The 21182-nt window shown below is 65.4% G+C and overlaps 3 protein-coding genes across 6 annotated transcripts; all 3 read left to right on the top strand.

Annotated features, from left to right (window-relative positions):
* The first annotated feature begins 586 nt into the window (after positions 1-586).
* On the top strand, positions 587-5588 carry SLC25A22 (solute carrier family 25 member 22). Its single transcript, XM_068976184.1, has 10 exons — positions 587-642; positions 1496-1634; positions 1728-1853; positions 1965-2020; positions 2610-2700; positions 3202-3320; positions 3418-3592; positions 3678-3832; positions 3915-3990; positions 4073-5588. Exons 2-10 carry the CDS (start codon positions 1615-1617, stop codon positions 4221-4223), a joined length of 969 nt encoding a protein of 322 aa, XP_068832285.1. The 5' UTR covers positions 587-642; positions 1496-1614; the 3' UTR covers positions 4224-5588.
* A 1897-nt stretch (positions 5589-7485) lies between these two features.
* CEND1 (cell cycle exit and neuronal differentiation 1) lies at positions 7486-7926 on the top strand. The gene has a single exon (XM_068975928.1). The coding sequence runs from the start codon at positions 7486-7488 to the stop codon at positions 7924-7926; it is 441 nt and encodes a 146-aa protein (XP_068832029.1).
* Positions 7927-15570: 7644 nt separating this feature from the next.
* Positions 15571-20698, top strand: GATD1 (glutamine amidotransferase class 1 domain containing 1). 4 transcript variants are annotated; one of them, XM_068977126.1, is made up of 8 exons: positions 15571-15637; positions 17033-17109; positions 17464-17569; positions 17851-17958; positions 18862-18956; positions 19304-19397; positions 19535-19646; positions 19719-20698. In XM_068977126.1, exons 1-8 carry the CDS (start codon positions 15574-15576, stop codon positions 19723-19725), a joined length of 663 nt encoding a protein of 220 aa, XP_068833227.1. In that variant the 5' UTR covers positions 15571-15573; the 3' UTR covers positions 19726-20698. The 4 variants fall into 4 exon arrangements, with proteins under 4 accessions (XP_068833227.1, XP_068833228.1, XP_068833230.1 ...); XM_068977128.1 differs by lacking the exon at positions 15571-15637 and adding an exon at positions 16287-16467; XM_068977127.1 differs by lacking the exon at positions 19719-20698 and having other exon boundaries at positions 19535-19650.
* Positions 20699-21182: the final 484 nt, after the last annotated feature.

Genomic DNA, 21182 nt, shown 5'->3' with positions numbered 1-21182 from the left:
GGAGGCATCTGGAGGGTCAGAGGGCTTTGGGAGTGTGGGTGGCAGCGGGTGGTCTCTGCGACCCAGCCACCCCCTGGCCTTTGCAGCAGACAGCGTGTCTTCTCCGCTCCCGCATGAGTTTTCCCTGAAATGCACCTCCCAGAAGACACACGGTCCACAGACACAGTGGGCACAGCCCATCTCCACCCCACGGCTCCGGATTCCCTGTGCCCGGGCACAGAGAGAGCCCCATTCCTGGGGTCCCAGAGCCCGCCTGCTGGCCGCAGAGGAAAACTCAGGGAACATCTGGGCGCACGGCGTCCGCGGGCCGGGGCCCCTCGAACCGGCTGCGTAGCTTGGCTGGGTTAGCCCGTCAGACCCGCTGCCTCATGGGCCGAAGGGGACTCGGAGGCCAGCCCAAGCCTCCCAGAAGCTGTCACACCCCCTTCTCATCCCTTCTCCCGCGGCGGCAGGGCGCCTTATCCCGCCCAAAGTGAAAGAGAAACTCGCCCCCCCCCCAGGCCCGCCCCGCCCCGCCCCGCCCCGCAGCCAATCCCCGCCGCCGGCACCGCCCCCGGCCGCTGGCCCTCCCCCGCCCGCCCGCCGCCCGCGGGCTGGAGTCTCCGGGAGGAGCCGTGGAGGAGCCGGTCCTGCGCGCCCGGGGTGAGCGGGACCACGGCGGGGGCGGCGGGCTGCCGAGGGGGCAGGGGGCCGCCCGGCCCGGGAAGCCGGGGTGAAGGTCACCGGTCCGCGAGCGACGGCAGGTGTGAGCCACCCGTGTGACCGGACTAGCGGCGCTGCGGGTGCGAGGCAGGGACAGCTGGTCTCGGCGCCGGCTGGGGGGCGCCCCCCGCCAGAGGTCCCTGGGGCCGGCTCTGGCTCCCCAGCCCTGCCCCTAGAGAGAGGGGCCTCCTGGGCCTGCCCCCGGGAAGAGGGGGTGGACCAGCCACAGCGAGCCTGTGTGTGTGTGCAGTCAGGGGGTGAAGTTCCTGGGAGGATGGGCACAGGCTGGCTGTGGCTGAGCTGGTGCTTCTTCCAGGGGAGCCTGGTCTGGGGCTCCAGCCTGGAGGTGCCATGAGCAGGGGTTCCACCTGCGCTGGGTGCATCTACCTGGGCAGCTGTGAGCTGAGCCCTGCGGGGGCCCCTGGGGCTCTGTCACCCATCTCCTGACAGAGCAGGCTGCTTGAGGATGGGGTTGGCACAGCCCAGCCCAGGGAGAGGCAGTGCCTGGCCCTTTAAAGGGCTCGGTGCATGTGAGCGTGAGCAAGGCCAGCTGGGAGGACGCGCTGGTGGGGAACCTTGAGAGGAAGCCAGGTGGCCCAGGGATGGGGCCAGGTGGTGGGCCTCCTGGCACGCTGCAAGCCCACAACGTGCAGCCCGCCCGAGTGGGCTTGGGGGCCTGGGGGCGCCGCTCGGAGCCCCTGCTGGTCCCTGGAAGAAAAACAAGGAAGCCTGTTCCTCTGGTGTGCTTCTGCCGTCTGCCCGCCCCCGCTGGTTGCAGTCCCCTCTCTCCTAGGACAGACGTGCTGGTTTGGAAATACCCTTGAAAGCAGAGGACCAGCCTCCGCCCTGCGCTCCCTCCCCCGCTGTCTGGCATCCAGCTCCGCAGCTCCTACCTGGGTGCTCCCGAGTTAAATGGCCGATAAGCAGATCAGGTCAGGGCCCAGCCCAGCCTCACCCCACCCTGCCCTCCCTCCTGGCCGGCCTATGGCCGAGGAGGCCGCCTGACCTCCCGTCTGCCCACGCAGCCTGCCAGCCAAGCTCATCAATGGCGGCATCGCCGGCCTGATCGGGGTCACCTGCGTGTTCCCCATCGACCTGGCCAAGACGAGGCTTCAGAACCAGCAGAATGGCCAGCGCGTGTACACCAGCATGTGAGCTGGGGGGGTGGGGGCAGGCCTGGGGGCACTCCTGCCTGGGTCAAGGCGGGGGCTGGTGCTGGACCCTGGCTAACCCCTGGCTCCCTCCTACCCCTGGGGCTGCAGGTCCGACTGCCTCATCAAGACCATCCGCTCAGAGGGCTACTTCGGGATGTACCGAGGTGAGGCGGGGCGGGGGGGCGGGAGGGCCTGGATGGATGGTGGGGATGCGCCCCGTGGGGGCTGGCTGCAGCTACACCCTGGCTGGGTTCGGGGAAGGGCAGCGCTCAGCGCCGTCCTCCACCACTGCTGGCACCCAGCATGGCAGGACCTCCTCCCGGGACAGGCGGGACACTGTCTGCACCAGGACACTCTCGGGGAAGCGGGGTGCCTGATTGCAAAGCCGCTTAGCAGACAACCACCAAGCCTGGATTTGCCCAGATGCTGTGCAGCTGAGTCCTCGCACGGAGAAGGGCTCACACTGCCTCCTCAGCTCTGGCGCACCCCAGGCTGGATGCAGGGCCCCCCCCCAAGCCCCCCACCTCTGTATTGCAGAGGGGGTGTTCCTCATGGAGGCCCACCCGCTGGACCGGGAGGGTCGCCTGGAGGAGGACGCGCTGCCCCCACCCCCACTGGGCACAAATGTGGGTGAGAGGGCAGGAGGAGCCGCCAAGGCACGAGGGGGCGGGGGGAGGGCTCTGCCAACTGAGAGGCAAATGCCCGCCAAGAGCCTCCCGGCCCCGGCCACTGACCCATCCGCGCGCCACGCAGGAGCCGCCGTGAACCTGACCCTCGTCACCCCTGAGAAGGCCATCAAGCTGGCAGCCAATGACTTCTTCCGACACCAGCTCTCCAAGGACGGGTGAGGGGCTGGCTGCTGGGCCACAGTCACGAAGGGAGGAGAGTCTGTGCCTCCAGAGGACGAAGGACCTGTCGTCCTGGGGGCCCCTCACCCCGACCTGCAGGGCCTGCTTCCTCTGCCTCCGATGTGCTCAGGCCCCAGGGGTCCTTGGCCCCTAGCCACTGCCTGCTGCCTCTTGTAGGCTGGGATTTGGGGGGCACTGGCCAGTTTTCCCTATCACCGGAGGGTAGGGTGAAAGGGCAGTAGTCCCGAGGAGCACTTAAACCCCCCACCCCGCCTCCAGTTTTGTTTGCTGAGAACAGCCCTCGGCCCGGCCCCGGCCCCGGCCCTGCTGTGAGCGTCTGTCTCTCGGGCTCGGTGCCTCTCGGGCTCGGTGCCTGTTTCTGGAGGGCGGCGGGGGAGGGGGCCCACCTCTGTCTTCCCCAGTCCCGCCCCCTTCACGTCCCCCAGCCCTGCCGGGGCCTCTGCCTCTGCCTTGCAGCCCCGTCCTCTTTACTGCAGGCAGCAGCTGACCCTGTTGAAGGAGATGCTGGCGGGCTGTGGGGCCGGCACCTGCCAGGTGATCGTGACCACCCCCATGGAGATGCTGAAGATCCAGCTCCAGGACGCGGGCCGCCTCGGTGAGGGTGTGGGGGGCGGGGCGTGGGGGGCTGACCCCGTGTCCGCCCCCACCCCGTGCTCTGAGGGAGACCAGCGGGCCGCCTCCTTTCTCCCCAGCCGCCCAGAGGAAGATCCTGTCCGCCCAGGCCCAGCTCTCGGGCCAGGGGAGTGCCCAGCCCTCGGTGGAGGCTCCGGCCGCCCCCCGCCCCACGGCCACTCAGCTGACCAGGGACCTGCTGCGGAGCCGCGGCATCGCTGGTCTCTACAAGGGCCTGGGGGCCACGCTGCTCAGGTTGGGGGGCAGGCAGGGCGAGGGGAGGCCTACCCACCCGTCCGCCCCACGCGTCCCAGCCAGTCACTCTGCGACCCCCCGACAGGGACGTCCCCTTCTCCATCGTCTACTTCCCCCTCTTTGCCAACCTGAACGAGCTGGGCCGGCCGGCACCTGGGGAGAAGTCGCCTTTCTACGTGTCCTTCCTAGCCGGTTGCGTGGCTGGGAGCGCAGCTGCGGTGGCCGTCAACCCCTGTGATGGTCGGTGCCCAGCTTGGGGCAGGGCAGGGCTGGGGGTTGGGTCCGGGCTGGAGGCCCACCCTGACCCGTGTGCCCCTTGCAGTGGTTAAGACTCGGCTCCAGTCACTGCAGCGTGGCGTCAACGAGGACACCTACTCAGGATTCCTGGACTGTGCCAGGTGGGTGAGCCCCCAGGGGCCGGGGAGGGCAGGGTGGCCCCAGCGTCGTGGCTCTGCCCCAACCCCCGCTGTCTCCCTGCAGGAAGATCCTGCGGAACGAGGGCCCCTCCGCCTTCCTGAAGGGCGCTTACTGCCGTGCCCTGGTCATTGCCCCGCTGTTCGGCATTGCTCAAGTGGTTTACTTCCTGGGCATCGCTGAGACCCTGCTGGGGCTGCCGCGCATCCAGCCCTGAGCCCGGGCAGCCGCCCGTTGCCCTTCAGTCGAGCGGGACCAGAGTGGGGCTGAGGCTGAGGCAGGCAGCCCCCCACCCCCACCCCGGGGACGCCACAAGAGTCTCTCCCTGCCCGGATGGGTGGGGGTGGGGAGAGGGTGAGTGCAGGGTAGGCACCCACGCTTGGCGGGGCCCTGCCTACACAGCCCCCGGGACCAACGTCTTACTTAGAAACGTTCCTGGAGCCAGCCCTGCCCACCTCTGCCCCGGTCTGAACGACCCCCAGGGACAGAGCTGGTCTCTGGACTGGGGGCCACCAGCCTGGGCTGGGCAGGCTGGACCCTCCCCTCCAGTCTACCAGCTCCTGTCCCCGAGGCTTGGCCCCTAGTCCACAAAGGGGACCCCGCACAAACCTATTTATTAACTTGCCGAGCACAAGCGGCTCTGTCCACCCCTCCGTCTGTCCGTCCAGCCTCCCCTGCTGCTGCTCACTTGCCTTGGCCAGCCTTGCAGGAGGGTAGGGCTCCCCTGCCCCCACATTGAGCCAGGAATCCTAGACCGGGGGTGGCCCTGAGTGCTGACTCCCAGGACAGGTCCCCCGCCCCCACTGTGGGACCCAGCTGGGGACCCAGCCCATGCGAGGCTTTGTGCATGTGTGTGTGAATGTGGGGGGCGGGTGACGGCCACCCTCTGCTGCCCTGGCCCCTCAGGGGTAGGGCTGTTGGGGGCTCCAGCCGTCCCCACGTGGCCAGGCAGTGTGTGTGTGTGTGTGTGTGTGTGTGTGTGTGTGCGTGCGCGCGCGCGCGCGCGCGCGTGCGTGCTGAAGCGTGTGAGCACTTGGGTGTGTGCCCTTGACTCCCCAGTGACCCCGTCCAGGAATCGGTCTCTCCGCCCCCGGCCCTACTTCTGAGGCCACGCCCCCTCGAGGTTGGGGAGGGCGGGCATGAGGACCAGTATGGAGCCCGGGAGCATCTTCTTCTGGGGGGCACCAGGAGCTGCCCCTCCGGTCTTCCCCGGGCCTAGCCTGCCCTCCAGGCCTCTGGGTAAGGCCCCTGACCACACTTAGGAAAGCTCTGCCCTCCCCCACCCTTGATGTTGTGACCTGAGGCAGCTCGTCCAGACCTGCCCCACCCCCAGCCACGTGGTCGTGTTGGTGATTGATCTGATGTGCCGGTGCTGTGGCCCCACCCCCGGGCCCCCTCCCGGAGGCCCCTTCCCAGTGACACTACCTGGGGCTCAGGCCTGGGCCCCCCAGTTCACGGTTGTTCCTGGGAGCTGCTCTCTCCCGTCACATCTGTACCTTGGAAGCTGCTGCTGCTGCTTACAGAATTCTATTTTTTTCTTTTGAAGAGTTTTAAGAAGTTGTAACTTTTTGTGTCTTGTCCTGTAAGAAGATAAATAAATATTCTAAGTAGATGCCTCTTCTAGACTCTTGGGGGTGAAGGGCGTCCCGCTCGCCTGGTAACTGGCTCCGCTCCCCATCCTGTCCTGGGTCCGCCTGCCCAGCTATGACGGGCACACTGGCTGTAGCGGCGCCTGGTTAGAATGGCCTCCTGACTCCCTCGCGGTCTGATGGAGGTGCGAGAAAGCCCGCCTCAGCCGCTCACCTTGACGCTAAGCCGCCCTTCGGATCAAGAGCGGAACTGGGCTTGGGGTCCCCAGAGGTCCCGGCCGCTCCGGGGCGCTGTGGTGGCCTCGAGCGGGTGGGCGGAGCCCGCGCGGATGCGGTCCCCGCCCCGCTTCCTGCGCCGGGAGCAGTGCATTGTGGGAAACTCCCAGTCCTTGCATCCGCAGCCGCCGCCCGCCGCTGTCCGTCCGGTCAGCCGTGGTCCCGCAGAGAGCGGGCGGCCCTGAGGTGGGAGCGCCACGAGCGGCAGCGTAAGGCGGCGGGGACTCGGCGGCGCGGGATCTGGGGCGGGAGCGGGGCGTGGGGCCCCTGGACAGAGCGGCAGGTTCTCCGCTATGAAGGTCATCGGGGGCGCTCAGGAGCCCCCTGCTCTGTTGGGCACAGACGCCTGGAGGGGGAGGGGCAGCCGGTGACGTCAGTATGAGCCCAAAATAACCGAGGGTCTGGGGGAGGGGGAGCGTGGACCACCTGCCCTTTGGGAACTTGATGCCCAGCAGCGGGGTGCCCCTCCAGAATGACAGGGATGATGGGCTCTTGCGTTCCCTGGAAGCGGGACAGTCCTCCCCAGGACACCCCCATCCCGCACGTGACCTTCAGGCGACCTTCACTGTGCCGGTGTGCATTGCCGGGGTGGGGCCCCCGGGGCACTGCCTCCCACACAGGCTCCCTCCCCCTGCCGGAGTTCCTCAGCCTCCCAGAGGAGCTGTGGACAGCCGGGTCCACTCCCGGGAGGGAAGACGGGTCCAGAAGGGCAAGGCCACCAGCCCCCTGCCCTGTGCCCGACTCTGAGGATCAGGGCCAGGCCTTCCCTACTGCCCAGAGCGCCCAGTCTCTGCCTGGCCCTGCCTTGGGGGTGCCCGCTCCAGGCTCACCCCAGGGACTCCCTCCGCCCCCAGAGGCAGGCATGACCTCAGGGTCAGGAAGGGCTCCCCGCTCTGAAGCTGGAGCAGGCAAGGCCAGGCCAGGCCTGGGGTGGGCACTGAGAAGGGGTCCATGACCGGCTGGGAGCCCAGGCCTGTCGCTGCCCTCCCGCCGGCTTCTCCAGCCTCTGGGGAGACACCCTGGCTTTGTCCAAGCTGGGTCCTGGCGACCTTGGGTCCATTATGACCCCACGTGCCTGAAAGCCCAGACTCTGGGTTCCCACGTACCCACCCCCCGCAAACCCACCCAGCCCTGAGAAGGGCGCATGGTCCGTTCTGTCCAGGCCCAGGGGCTGCCAGCCACCTCCCTGGCCACACACCTCAGGGCTGGGTGGGTGCTCTCTTCCTGGTCAGGAGCTCCCCACCCTGGGCCGACAAGATGGACACAGGACATGCGTGGGCAAGACCATTTCACAGATGAGGGAACTGAAGCCTCTAGCAGGCCTCATCCCAGCACCCCAGCCCAAAAGGGGGCCCACAGCGCCTGCCCATGTGCTCGGGAGGGCTTCTCAGGAGGTGCCTGAGGCCAGCTGGAGGCTGAGCCCTGGGAGAGGAGTGTCCAGAGAGCTGAGCGGGTCTCTAAGGGACAAGGACGTGGGCCTGCACAGGACACCAACCTCATCGGGTCTCCCCCAGCAGGCCCATAGGATGCCCAGAGGTGAACTGTCCTGAGCTGCCGTGATCTAGACACCTGCCTGCCCCCGCGTGTCCCACACAGCCCGCCGGCACACCCAGCATGGAGTCCAGAGGGAAGTCAACCAACAGCCCCAAGGCCGACACTAAGGCTGCAGCTGAGGGCCGAGCCCCCACCGCTGTGGACGGGAAGGCCCCGTCCTCTAAGCCAGGGAAGAAGGAGGCCCAGGCGGAGAAGCAGGAGCCGCCGGCAACCCCCACGCCGCCACCTGCCAAGAAGACCCCGGCCAAGGCAGACCCGGCCCTTCTCAACAACCACAGCAACCTGAAGCCGGCCCCCGCGGCCCCCAGCACCCCTGATGCAGCCCCCGAGCCCAAGGGCCCTGGCGACGGGGCTGAGGAGGGCGAGGCCCCCAGTGGGGGCCCCGGTGGCCGGGGGCCCTGCCCTCTCGAGAACTTGACCCCGCTGCTAGTGGCCGGGGGTGTGGCTGTGGCTGCTGCAGCCCTGATTCTCGGGGTGGCCTTCCTGGTCCGAAAAAAATGATGGCCGGTGCCCAGGCTGGGCGCAGCCACTTCCTGTACAGACCTTGGGAGTCCAGTGCATGCCGAATTCACACCCCGCTATCTATACACATGTAGCACGTTGTATCCCCCACCTATGAGCAGAGGGAGGGAGAGGTGGACAGGCGCCTACAGCAGCGGAAACCCAGCCCCCTCGAGCGGTGCCCAGCACTCTCCCCTCTGAGCCCGAGGGCAGAAGGGGCCCAGGCTCTGCAGGTGGACCCCTGACCCAGGGTGGGGCTCCGCGTGGACCCAGGCACCGGCGGACGGACGGAGAAGCAGGCTCTGAAGGTGGCCTGCCTGCCTAAGTCTACCAGCCTGTGCCAAGGACCCCAGTGGTCCTGTAATCTTCCTGACAGCAGTTCCTGATGAACCCCCAGGGTAGCAGGGCTGGGCAGGGGCCTGGGACGGATTCTGAGCTAGGTCCAGCCGGCATGGGGACATTAAAGGGTGTGGCTGTTTGTCCCATTTCTGCTCTTTGCGTGTAGCCAGGATGGGGGTTCCTCTGGGTGGGCTGCCTCAGTGGGCTGATCCGAGGTGGATGGTCACATTAGCTGAGTTTCCGTGCCTCCTGCCTGCTCGCTTGAGCCCTGGCTGGGTGGACAGACCGCTCAAAGGCTGGTGTCAGAGGTGCTCTTGAAGTTTACCTTCTGGCAGACCCCAGGGGGCCCCTGAAGCCGGGCCCTACCCTTTCTGCCCTGAACCCCTCCCTATTCTGCAGTGGCTGTCCTGGGGGCAGGTGAGAGCCCGGCGGGGAGGCAGCCATGCCGCCCAGTGCCCGCAGACGGCCCCTCCTGCCCACCCAGGGTCCTTGGAGTCTAAGAAGCATATAAATGCAATAACAGAATAGAACCGCTGGGCAGGCGACCACCACCCTCTGCCACAGCCCCCCGAGCCTGCAGGGAGACGCGCTCTGCTGGGAGCACGTCATGGCGGCAGTGGGCACTGGGAGCCCGACGTGCCCTTGCCTGGCCAGCTGGCCACTGGAACCCTGGGCCTGAGTGGAGGTCAGTTTGAAATAAACTCTGTTATCTAAAGACCAGGCTGGCGTCCTCAACTGCACGCGGTCGGGAGAGGCGGGGTGGCCTGTCTGGGTGCAGGGGGTCATCTACGCACACTGCGGGCTTTCCAGGGAGGGCCAGGGCCCCCCAGTGCCCCTCCCCAGCCTCTCCCACCACCTGGTGCCCCTGAACCGGGTGGGTTCCACTCGTGGCTCTGCCCAGGCCCGGCCCCACCCAGATGGCTGCGCCCGGCCTTCCTGCGAGCCCTGGCCCTAGAGGACCCAGGCACAAGTTTCAGGACCCACCTCCGGCTCTGCACCCACACCTCAGGCCCACACAAACCTGGGGCGTTTCCCTGGGACACGCACCCCTCGCCCTGAACCGCCTGGCCCAGGCCCAACCACCAAGGGAAGGTGCCAGAGCCCACGGGCTTGTCCACAGGCCTTGTGGCCACCCACGCTGCCCCTCTCCAGCCAGCTGGTCCCCTCTCCCACTCTCTGTTCCGCTTGCACCTTAAATGCAAAACAAGAAGAAAAAAAAGTCTCCTGCCGTGTGGGGACTCGGGGCAGGATGGGGGTGGCTGTGAAGGGGAGTTCTGTCCCCGCAGCCGGGAGCTGAGGGTCCGGCCCTCGGCCGCGGCGGCGCTCTCTCGGGGCGCGGCCCCGGCTTCCTGTTGCCTTTCCACCGTTGGCTGCGCTGGGCTCCCCTGCTGCACACGGGCCTTCCCCAGGCGTGGCGAGTGGGGCTGCTCCCTAGCTGCGGTGGTTCTCCTGCTGCAGCTCGGGCTCGGCAGGCGTGGCCACAGGCCGAGTCGCTTTGAGGCAGGTGTGACCGCACCAGGAACCAAGCCTGTGTCCCTGCGTCGGCAGCTGGATCCTTCACTCAACTCAGTCCAGTCGCTCAGCGGTTCCCGACTCCGCGACCCCATGGACTGCAGCACGCCAGGCCTCCCTGTCCATCACCAACTCCCGGAGACTCACGTCCATCGAGTCCGTGATGCCATCCAGCCATCTCATCCTCTGTCGTCCCCTTCTCCTCCTGCCCTCAATTGTTCCCAGCATCAGGGTCTTTTCTAAAGAGTCAGCTCTTCCCATCAGGTGGCCAACGTATTGGAGTTTCAACTTCAACATCAGTCCCTCCAATGAACACCCAGGACTGATCTCTTTTAGGATGGACTGGTTGGATCTCCTTGCAGTCCAAGGGACTCTCAAGAGTCTTCTCCAACACCACAGTTCAAAAGCATCAATTCTTTGGCACTCAGCTTTCTTTATAGTCCAACTCTCACATCCATACATGACCACAGGAAAAACCATAGCCTTGACTAGACGGACCTTAGTTAGCAAAATAACGTCTCTGTTTTTTAATATGCTGTCTAGGTTGGTCATAACTTTCCTTCCGAGGAGTAAGCATCTTTTAATTTCATGGCTGCAGTCACCATCTGCAGTGATTTTGGAGCCCAAAAAATAAAGTCAGCCACTGTCTCCACTGTTTCCCCCGTTTTATCTTAACCCTGAGGGCGCACAGGTCCTGAGCCCTAAGCACATTCACATTATGGGAGTGTCACCCCATCGGCCCTCGGAAATGATTCCTCTTCCCAAACTGACCCTCTGTCCCCGTTAAAGACCTGTTCGTTCTGTCTCTGTGGGCGACCTCAGGTGAATGGAGTCAGACAGGATTTGTCCTTCTGTGTCTGCTTATTTCTCTGAGCATCACATTCTCAAGGGTCATCCATGGTGTAGCCTGTGTCAGGATTTCCTTCCTTTTAAGTCCCACCCTACGCGTGGACCATATTTTGTGGATGCATCGTTCGCTGATGGGTGCTGAGTTGCCTCCACTTGTTGGCTGCTACGACTGTGGGCCCAGCACACAGCTCACTCGGGGACCTGCTCAAAGGTGGGGCGGCTGGGCTGCATGGTGTGCCCCTTAAACTTGGCAGTCGTGTCTCATGCCTGTGGGGCGGCCGGGAGAGAAGCGCGCCTCTCACCCCGTGACACGGGAGCGGGCGAAGCCTCCGAGGTTGACAGCCTGTCTGAGAGGGGCCACCTTGGGTCGTTTCGGCTGCACGGACCCAACCGCTGCTGCTTACTGAGTCCTTGGCTGTCCAGGCGTCGCCTTTCCTGATTTTTCTGTTGATGCCACTTACCTGGTTTTCTGCGGACGAGAGGCCTTCTTGTCATTTATTTGGAGGATTTTTTTTTTTTTTTGGTCCGGATGCAGGGCCTGGGAGATCTTAGTTCCCCGACCAAAGGTTGACCAGGATTGAACCCTGGCCGAGGCAGTGAAAGCGCAGAGCTCTAACCACAGGGCGCTCCCGCGTGCGTTTCCTTATGTGCCTCGTATTCCGAGCCTTTGCCAAATGGCACTTATCTGCATTTAGTGGCTGGCTTGCATCTGTTTCCTGTGTCTAGAAGTCCCCAAATCTCAAGTTTTCACACATAACCGTTGACCCCTTTACTGTCTAACCTTCTGGAATCTTTTCTAATCTAACACTCTTGGCACTTACTCACAGCAAGGACTTTAACCCATCTGAACCTCGGGTTTCGTGGGGACTGAGTGGAGGAGCTCGTGGCGCTTCTCTCCCACCAGAGATGAAGGGTGCCAGGGTCCCCTCAGCCTCGTGGTGACTCTGGCTCCCGCTGTCACTCTGCACACAGCCAGGGTCTGTCCTGGGCCTGCGTCTGCCTGCACCTGCCTCCAGGCCACACTGTACTTTTGTGACACTACTTTGCAATCTTCTCTTGTTCCCGTCTGCAAGAGACCTGGTGTTCGATCCCTGGGTTGGGAAGATCCCCTGGAGAAGGGAAAGGCTACCCACTCCAGTATTCTGGCCTGGAGAATCCGATGGGGTCAACGGAGGACACAACTGAGCGGCTTTCACTTTCACTGAGAGAAACACAGCATCTAAGCTTTAGGGATGCTTCGCTTCTCTCGTTTCCTTATTTCGTCTGAATTTCCACGCATGCTCACTTACTGGTGGCCCCTTGCGGGGAATGTTAGAATTGGGCAGCTGAGGTCCCAGGGTGCCATGAGGGTTCTGAGGCTCAGCTTTTAAAGTGTTTGTACACGGGGCCTTCCCTGGTGGTCCAGTGGTTAAGACTTCACCTCCCGACGCAAGGGGTGCAGGTTCAATCCCTGGCCAGGGAGTTAGGATCCCATATGCCTTGCGGCCGGAAAACCAAAACATAAAACAGAAACAATATTCTAACAAATTCAATAAAAAGACTTTAAAAATGGTCCACATCAAAAAAATATTTAAAAATAAAAACAAAAAATAAAGTGTGTGTATACGTATTTACGTGCTTATGGCTGTGCTGGGTCTTTGTTGCTGCGCGTGGGCTTTCTCTCTCTTAGCTGCGGTGGGCTGGCTTCCCGTTGCAGCGGCTTCTCTGGTTTCCGACCACAGGTTCCAGCCCATGCGGGTTTCATAGCTGTGGCTTGCGGGCTTAGGTGCCCCATGACGTTGTGGAATCTTCCTGGACCAGGGATCAAACTGGCATCCCCTGTGTTGCAAGGTGGATTCTTACCAGGGAAGCCCCTCAGCTTCTGGTTCATAGCATTCCTAAGCTTGAGGAAGGTAGGGATGCCTCCAAACGATAAAAAAATAAAACCTCTTGGGGACGCCCAGTAAAAATGAAAGCCGCTCAGCTGTGTCCTCCGTGCGACCTCATGGATTATGCAGTCCATGGGATTCTCCAGGCCAGAATACTGGAGTGGGGAGCCTTTCCCTTCTCCAGGAGATCTTGCCAACACCAGGTCTCCCACAATTGCAGGTGGATCTTTACCAGCTGAGCCGCCAGGGAAGCCCTGCTGACCAGTGACCTTTCCTACAGCACCACTCTTGAGATCTGAACAAAATACCAGATATAAAAAGTGCTCCATATATAAGAAGCTCACATTGCAAATCCCACGCAGGCTTACAAGGACCTCTGAAAGCCAGGAGAACTCAGCTGGTAGCAGCATGCCCAGGGCCAGAGGCCCTGTGGGCGGGCCGGCAGGGGAAGCTGGGTCGCACGTGGGGTCACTGCACAGGGATGCAGACGGTGCCTGTGGGGGTCCAGGCTGCTTTCCTCTCTAGCGCCCTCTCCTTCCCTGAGTGTGCAGCTCCCTTTTGGAGGCCTGGGACCTCATTCTTGGTGCACCGGGGGGTGGGCTGGGCTGGTGCTTCAGGCCAGGTAGGGGCCTCCAGAACCTCTTTTCCAGGGCAGAGTGGCAGAGGCCTGGGGAGGGCAGAGCTGGCCGGCGACCCACTGTTCTGGACTGTCCCGTGGATGCTGAGCGGGGCCTGGACTCCTGCGCCTCCAGCCCCGCCGTGGCCATGGCTCCCTGCCCTCAGGGAGGTGAAAGGGCAGGCAGGCACAGGCTCCCGGCTTCCCAGTGACCAACCCCATTCTGCCTGCGCTTCCCGTCCGGGGCCTTCAGCCCGTGGAGCCTCAGTGGCTGTCAGAGGGCTGCTGAGCAGACAAGAGCCCCATGCCTCCACTTGCCCTCCGAGAGCAGCCCCTGTCCTGGCTGGAGGGCAGCGCACACCTGTCGTGTTGCAGAGAGCACTCAGGAGATGCCCCTGGGATCCACGCCGGCTCCCCGTCCAGCTCTGTAGGACCTGGAGGTGTGTTTGCGGGGAATCCCCTTCAGACGCTCCTCTGGACCCTCCCAGGCCTCTGTCGCTCCCTGTCCTGATGTCCTGGGCCCTGGGATAGGCCAGACTGGGACAGGGCCTGCCTCCCTTTCGCATCACCCCACTCCAGGCCACAAAATGCCACTGCCTGGCAGCTGCTGGCCAGGCGCTGGCAGCCTGGGGTCAGCAGTGGAACCAGCGGCTCCACGCTCTCAGCAGCCCTGCCGACGCTCCCGCTCCAGATGCAGGGGCCCTGTGCCCAGCCGGCAGGCATGGCCTTGGCAGTCCTAGGTTTAGGGGCCGCTGCAGCACAACCCACAGGTGCTTGGGATCTAAGTCTATGGAGGCCTCCCAGCCCAACCCCAGCCAAAAGAGAGCCCGGAGCTGAGGAGCTTGACTGCTGAAGGGAAGTGGGACGGTTCCTGGCCCTCTGCTGCCTGTTTGGGAAGCTGAGCTGCCCATGACACACCCTCCCTGAGAGAGCCTGGATCCCAAGTCCCTGTATGGGAGGTCCACCCAGCAGGCCGACTGAGATAACACAGGGGCACTCAGGGAAGTCCTTGCATGGGGCATTCTCAGGAAGGGAGTATTGGGTAGACAGTGCTTTGGTGCCCATGGGCTTTGAGGGATGGTTAGGAGTTTGAAGGGCAGAGAGGTGGGTTCCAGCATTTGGAAGATAGAAATAGGAAGTGAAATGGCTCCCGGGGAAAGGCTCAGATGTGCTTTGAAAAGAGGAAGTTTCCAGGGGAGAAAGCAGAGGAGACCTGAGGCACTGGCCAGCCCCACCGGGCAGAAAGTCCCCCAGGAATGGCCCCCCCAGTCACCCGTTCTTGGCTTCAAGGGTGAGCAGGTTCTAGGGACAGGAATGAAACGCTGTCGCAGGAAAACATGACCTTTGGTCCCCAGGGACTTTGTGCCTCGGGGGCCCCAGCACCTGCAAGAGCCCAGGTTCAAGGGCGTCACAGCCCCAACAGCAGAGCCCTCGTGCCCAGCCCCGAGGCCTGCCCAACCTCCTACTGTTCCACTGGGCACTCAGCTGATGACCAGGAACTGGCACAGCCTGTAGGTGATGCCCAGGGGGAGGCAGGTGAGCTCACACATCAGGTGTGGCCCGGGGCAACAACTGTGGGAGGGGGCTCAGCAGGATGGGATGGGGGCTAAGGGGGTGCCCCTTCTTCTCGCCTCTAGACTGAGCGATGGGCCAGGAGACAGTCACTGGGCCTGGGCTGCTGGCCCTTCTGGTCCTGCGCCTGCCCTCAGGGGAGCAGACACCTGCTGCAGCACCGGCCATCATGCCCAGGTGCGCTTGGCCACCTGGCCCAGGTGTTGGCCTCAGGGCCAGGCCTGAGTAACAGGAACCTCTTCACCGCTGCCCCCTCCCATGTGAGGGTAGTGGCCACTCCCTGGTATGAGAACCTGCTCAGGAAGGGGCAGCGAGACTCCTAGTCCACCTGGGGGGCACCTCAATCGCCCTGACAGGTCACCTTGTGGGTGTCCGCCCCATTGGACACTGACAGACGGACCACTGCCGGACCCAGAGTGAGGCTTCTGGACGGGGAGGCCGCATGCTACCGCCGCTGCCATGTCCTGCGAGGTGTCAAATGCCACGCGGGACGCATTCCTTTCAGGCTGGCCCGCGCCCCGACCTGGGTTTCGGGAGGGTCAGGAACCGTGTTCCCGACCACCGCGAGCGGGGGTCGGGCTAGGAGTCTGCTCCGTGCAGCTGCGGTCCCGCAGCCCAGCTCAGACCTCTCTGCGGACCCCCGGGGCCACGACGCGGACGCGGTCCGGGAGCGCGCCCAAGGGCTCAGTTGCCCGCGGCGGGCGGCCGGCTTGACCCGGAATCGGACCCGGACTCGAGCTGGGGGTGGGAGGAGGCGGGGCCAGCGCCGCTCAGCCCCGCCCCCAGGCCGCGCGGCGCGTGACTGCGCCCGGAAGCGCGCCCCGCCGCCCCGCGCACGCGCCCCGCCGCCCCGCGCACGCGCAGTCGTGCCGGCCCCCCCGCAGACGCGCCATGGCGTCCGAGCGGCTCCCGAGCCGGCCCGCCTGCCTCCTCGTGGCCAGCGGCGCCGCGGAAGGTGAGGCTCGCGACGGCGGGGTCGGGGCCGCGAGCGCTCGGGCTCGTGGAGAGCGGCCCGCGGTGGTGCTCGCTGCGGGCTGGCCAGTGCGCCCGGCCGCCGCCCGGGGACGCGGGGGTGGGGGGACTGTCCCGGGGCCCTGCGGTGCGCGCGCCGCGCCCCCCGGCTGGGTCCCGGGTGCAGGTGCGGGGGGGCCGGGCGGCCGGGCCCCGCCCACGAGCGCTGCTTCTCGGCCGAGGCCTCGGGTGCTCCGGGCCGGCGGGCGAGGGCGCCGGGCGCCTCGGCTTCCGCTAGGAGGTCGATCGGCGGGGAGGCGGGGCGCCCAGGCGGGTCCCAGGGTCCCGCTCCGGAGCCTGCCTCCGGCCTGACTTCAGCTGCTGCCCAAGTGGGCGGGAGAGCGAGGACAGCGGGACACGGGGTCGCAGTGGGCTGAGCACCAGGCAGGGCCCCTGAGCTGCCCCCCAGAACAGAGACACTGAGGGGCACCACCTCCCGTGGAGAGGTCACGGCTGAGCCAGTGAGAGTGGGGTTCAGTCCTGGAGTCGTGGGTGACTGCTGGGAGCAAGGTAATGGTGAGGAGGGGTCGCGCCGGCCTGGGCGTGCCCCCGGGGAGGGATGTTGAGGACATGGATTGGGGGCACCGCTCTGAAAGGCTGCTGGGCTCTGTGGGCAGGACGAGTAGGCCCTTCCGGGGACCCTGGGCCAAAGCAGGTGGGGTAGAGGGGGCTGGAGGAACCGGGCGGAACTGGGGAGACTGCCTTTGCCAGATATGCAGACTGTCTACAGTGTACATGCACCGATCCACAGACTGGAGAGAGGGGAGGCCCGAGGTGAGGTTCAGCGTGGAGTCCCCTGATTGACGTAAAGGCGGAAGGACGCAGATCAGGTCCCTTTAGAAGCAGGTGTCTGTGATGGAGCCTCAGCCCCCAGAAGTGGGGAGCCTTCCTCCTGGGTCCACAGAGAAGAGGGTGGGCCACAGCGCCAGGGCTGGGGTGGCGTGCAGGACCCAGGAGCTCTGTGAGGGAAGGAGCCCACCGCCCCGATCCCGCATGCACCCCCCTTCCCCGCGGACACAGGCCGCGGCCCCGCCTCCAGAGCCACAGGCCTCTATCACTGCCCCCCTCCCCTCCCCCGGCTGAAATCGGCGGGCGTGTGGGGGTCTCAGTCCCTGGTGAGGGAGTGTTAGGGGCCCTCACACTTGGCTTCGCCTTCTGGAAAAGGCCCGTAGTGGTCAGGCTGGGGGGAGAGAGGGACCCCCTTCAGGGGATGAGGGGGCCAGGGGGCTGCAGCTGCTGCCCCAGCCACGTGCGGGGTGGGCCCTGGGTGAGGCGGGGTGAATGGCTGCTCCCCAGGCCGGGAGAAGCCCCGAACCGACCAGGCGGCGTCTCCTCGCAGGCGTGTCGGCCCAGTCCTTTCTGCACTGCTTCACGCTGGCCAGCGCTGCCTTCAGCCTGCAAGTGGCCACCCCTGGGGTGAGTCCAGCGCCCCTGTCTCCAGGAGAGCCCGTGTCTCCAGGGGAGCCCGTGTCTCCAGGAGAGCCCGTGTCTCCAGGGGAGCCCGTGTCTCCAGGAGAGTGATGCCATTCGTGGAGGGGCCTAGGGCCCCGGACCCCAGGGGCACTGTGCTGAGTCTCCCCAGAGGCTCCTGGGACACCTGCTTCCACTCGACGGGCGGGGACTGCGGCCGGCAGGGGCTGAGGGGCTGAGCTGACGGTGTCTTTGTCCCGAGGGGCTGCGGGGGGTCCCAGCCCTTGTCAGTTTCCTGGCGCCTCCGTATGCCAGTAGCAGGGGGTGAGGTGCTGACCCTTGGCCTCTGGGCTCCCACAGGGGAAGCCCATGGACTTCGTCGACGTGAACGAGAGCAACGCGCGCTGGGTGCAGGACTTCCGCCTCAAAGCTTACGCCAGCCCCGCCAAGCTGGAGTCTATTGATGGTGTGGGGCCTGGGAGGGCCTTGGGGGGTGCGGTTCCTGCTGGGTCCTGACCCCAAACTACTTTCTCGACTTCCTGGAGCATTCTGGGGCTTGCCATGGAGCACCGTGGCCATCCGGGCCATGTCCCGTCCGGTGGCCAGAGCTCCCAGCGGGGGAGGGAGCTGGCAGGCACACAGGTGGTTTGCGGGCCTCGGGAGCCTCAGCCGGTGGGGGCAGCAGGAGCAGAGAGGAGCCGGCTGCTGGCTTCGTCGTCCGTGACTGACTGGGCTGTGGTCCCCCAGGAGCCCGCTACCACGCCCTGCTGATCCCCAGCTGCCCTGGGGCCCTGGTGGACCTGGCCAGCAGTGGGTCCCTGGCTCGCATCCTGCAGCACTTCCACTCTGAGAGCAGTAGGTGCCTCGGGCCCGGGCTGGGGGGTGGCATGAGATCCAGGGAAGATGGGACCCCGCCGACAGGGAGGAGTGCCTGAGGGGGTGTGGGAGGTGGTGTCGTGGGCCTCATTGGGGCTCAGGTTTTGGTGGGAATGCCGAGTCATTGCAGGAACTGCCTAGGGTCAGTGTGGGGTGCCATGGTCCTGACCAGTGGACAGGTTTACTCAGCGCGTATACACGCGCGTGTGGTGCACACACACACACAGGTGGGCATCCCTTCCACCGCCGGCCTCCCGACTTGCCCCTGTGGTGCCTCAGCCTGGTTCCCTTGGGGGCTGTAGGCTGGGAGCCCCACCCCCCGCAAGATGGGCAGGCAGGATGCTGGCTTGGTTCCTGGTGGGGTATGTGGGTGGCCGTGGGGCAGGGGCTGGGAAAACTGCCCTGAGGAGACGTGTCTGCTCCAAGGGGACGTGGCACACTGCCCTGGCCTGGCGTCAGGACGAGTGGGCAAACCCAAAGCTGCACATAGCGTCTTTTGTTGGTGGGAACGGGGCCTCCTGTCCATGGGCAGTGCTTGTCCGGGCACTCAGCCATGGGAATGCACTTGTGCCAGCCTGCCCTCTGAGACGGGGGCTTGGAGCCAGGGGCCTCCTGCCCCCCTACCGACTGCATTCAGAGGAGGGGGCTCCAGGCGCTGCCCAGAGGCCGGGTCAGGCGGCTCTGACAGGCAGAGGGCGGTGCTCCTGTGTGACGGGTGGACCCAGCAGCCACCTTCCTCCCACTGAGCCTGGCTCTCAGCCCCTGAACAGCTTGAGGGGATCCGAGCTCTGAACAAACTCACCTTGTGTGGAGGGCCGGGAGGTAGGGTGTCGCTGGGGTCTGGGCGGCCGCGGCGTCGAGCACGCACTGGCCTCCTTGCAGAGCCCATCTGTGCTGTGGGCCATGGCGTGGCCGCCCTCTGCTGCGCCACCAGCGAGGACAGGTCCTGGGTGTTCCAAGGCTACAGCGTCACCGGGGTGAGTGCACAGACGGGCGGGGCCCTTTGGGGGGGCAGCCGTTGTTGGCCCAGCGCGGGGCAGGGGGCTTGCAGCGGGAGTCCCTCGAGCCCCATTGAGTGGGTGGCTGCTCGCAGGTCCTGGGGCGGGTCTGGGGGGGCTCCTCTAGGAGCACCGCCACACCCCTTTGTCGGGCTCCGTGCCCGACCCTCGGCCCTGAGCTCACCTGCTTGGACCTTTCTGGTGGCCCCGTGTCCTGATGCTGGGGAGGACCCGGGAAGCTTTGCCCCTGCAGTGGACCCCTCCCCACGGGCAGCGCCTGGGGGAGCCACAGCCCCCTGACCCTGGGCGCTGCCCCGGCCCCTCAGCCCTCCGTGTACGAGCTAGTACGGGCGCCGGGTTTCGCCCACCTGCCCCTGGTCGTGGAGGACTTCGTGAAGGACGCAGGGGCCTGCTTCAGCGGTGAGCGGCCGGGCTGAGCGTCCAGGGGGGCGTGGGAACCCTGGTCGCGAGCCCCAGCTGGGGCGGTGGGGCAGGGCGGCGGGGTTTTGGGGCGCCCCGCTCGCAGCCTGAGGCCCCGGCGCTCGGGTTCCCTGCAGCCAGTGAGCCTGACGCCTTGCACGTGGTGCTGGACCGCCACCTGGTCACCGGGCAGAACGCCGGCTCCACCGTCCCTGCTGTGCAGAACCTGCTTTTCCTCTGTGGCAGCCGGTGAGGGGCCGCGGGTGGCGGTGGGGCCCGCCTGGTGCCCGGCCCATGTCTGAACTGGCATCTACCCCGCAGGAAGTGAGCAGGCCCCGAGCAGATGCCGCCACCTCCAGATGTCCTGGGTGTCCCCCGAGACCCTGCCTCGTGACACCCGGCCTGCCTGGCCCCTGGTGGAACTCCTGGGGTGCGCTGAGGATCCTCCCTGAAGGGGTTGGCCTTGGGGGATGGGCCAAGCCGGTGACTGTGGTGGGTCTCCCTGGGGAGGGGTAGGGAGCGGAGCGGGCTGTCCGTGGGCCCCGAGCACCCCGAGTGCTCCACAGTCAGCTGTGGGGTCCCGGGGGGGGACGCAGAGCCTTCCTGGAAGCTGGGGCGATTGCTGACCAGGACCCCAGGGTCCCGTTCCTGGCTTCCCTGTGGTCTGCCCACCCCTTTGGGCCTTGGTGGGGGCTGACGCTAGCCTGGAGCACTGTTTCAACACGATGGCAACCTCACGTAAGGCTGGGGTGGACTCAGGCGGACGCTGCGGCGTCTACACGTCCCCTCCAACGTTGGGAGTGAAGCTTGTAGATAGCATACATGGCCACCCTGCCGAGTGGTGTCCAGGTCCTGACGGCCAGGCCTGCTTCGGGGTGGACGTGGCAGGGCCCTGAGCTCCTCTTGGAGTGTGGCCGGCTGGCCTGGGGTGGCGGACGGTCCTGGGTTGCCAGGTGGTTGTTCAGCCAGCAGACTCCAGTGCAGCCTGGGTGCTCTCCAGCTTCTCAGGGCGCCTGCTCGGCCTGGGGCCCACAGCTGCCCTGCCCCACGTGTGTCTCCTCTCTCAGCCTGGCTCTGCCCTGGCCAGCCCCTCGGAAGGGAAGAGGGAGGCGGCCAGGCGTCTCAGTCCCAGCGCTGCAGACCAGGCTGTGCCCTGTATGCACCCATCTCTGCCGGCGGCTTCAGACACCTGCTGGCCTCCGCACCCTGGGCCTGGGCCCCCTCACCAGCCATCCCGTGTGTGGCACCAGTTGGTGATCGATCTAGCTGGACAAAAGCGTTTTTTAAAATGGTAACGCAAATAAAGAGAAAAATGGTGACGCCTTAGGGCCATCTTCTGAGTGTCTGTACCTGACCTGGGTGGGCTCTGCGGGGCGGGGCCCTACCCAGCCTTCTTTGCTGGCCCCATGTGGCCAGGTCTCCATGCCCATGGTGCTGGGGTGGGGGCCGTGGCCCAGGATCTAGCAAGAGGCCCCGTGGGATTTCCCACATGCTCAGTGTTGAAAACAGACCCTGAGCTCCAAGTCCACGAAAACGGTGTGTGGCTGCCTGGTGGTGTTTTCAATGAGTCGTAGCTTACATGAAAGGAGCGTTCTTAATGGACAGTATTCACATCGTGCCCAGTGGACACCCAATGAGGCGTCCAGGAGATTCATGGTGGACTGGCCCTTTGTGGGAGGGTCGGGGGCCAGTGTGTCCCACAGCGCTGGCTGCAGGGGTCAGGCCTGTGAGCAGGTGGGCTTCACGTGTCAGCTGTACCCACTGTCTGCACCAAGGCCCTGGGCC

The sequence above is a fragment of the Capricornis sumatraensis genome, chromosome 8 (genome assembly GCF_032405125.1).
Source record: "Capricornis sumatraensis isolate serow.1 chromosome 8, serow.2, whole genome shotgun sequence".
Classification (NCBI taxonomy): domain Eukaryota; kingdom Metazoa; phylum Chordata; class Mammalia; order Artiodactyla; family Bovidae; genus Capricornis; species Capricornis sumatraensis.
This window is presented reverse-complemented; position numbering and strand designations above follow the sequence as displayed.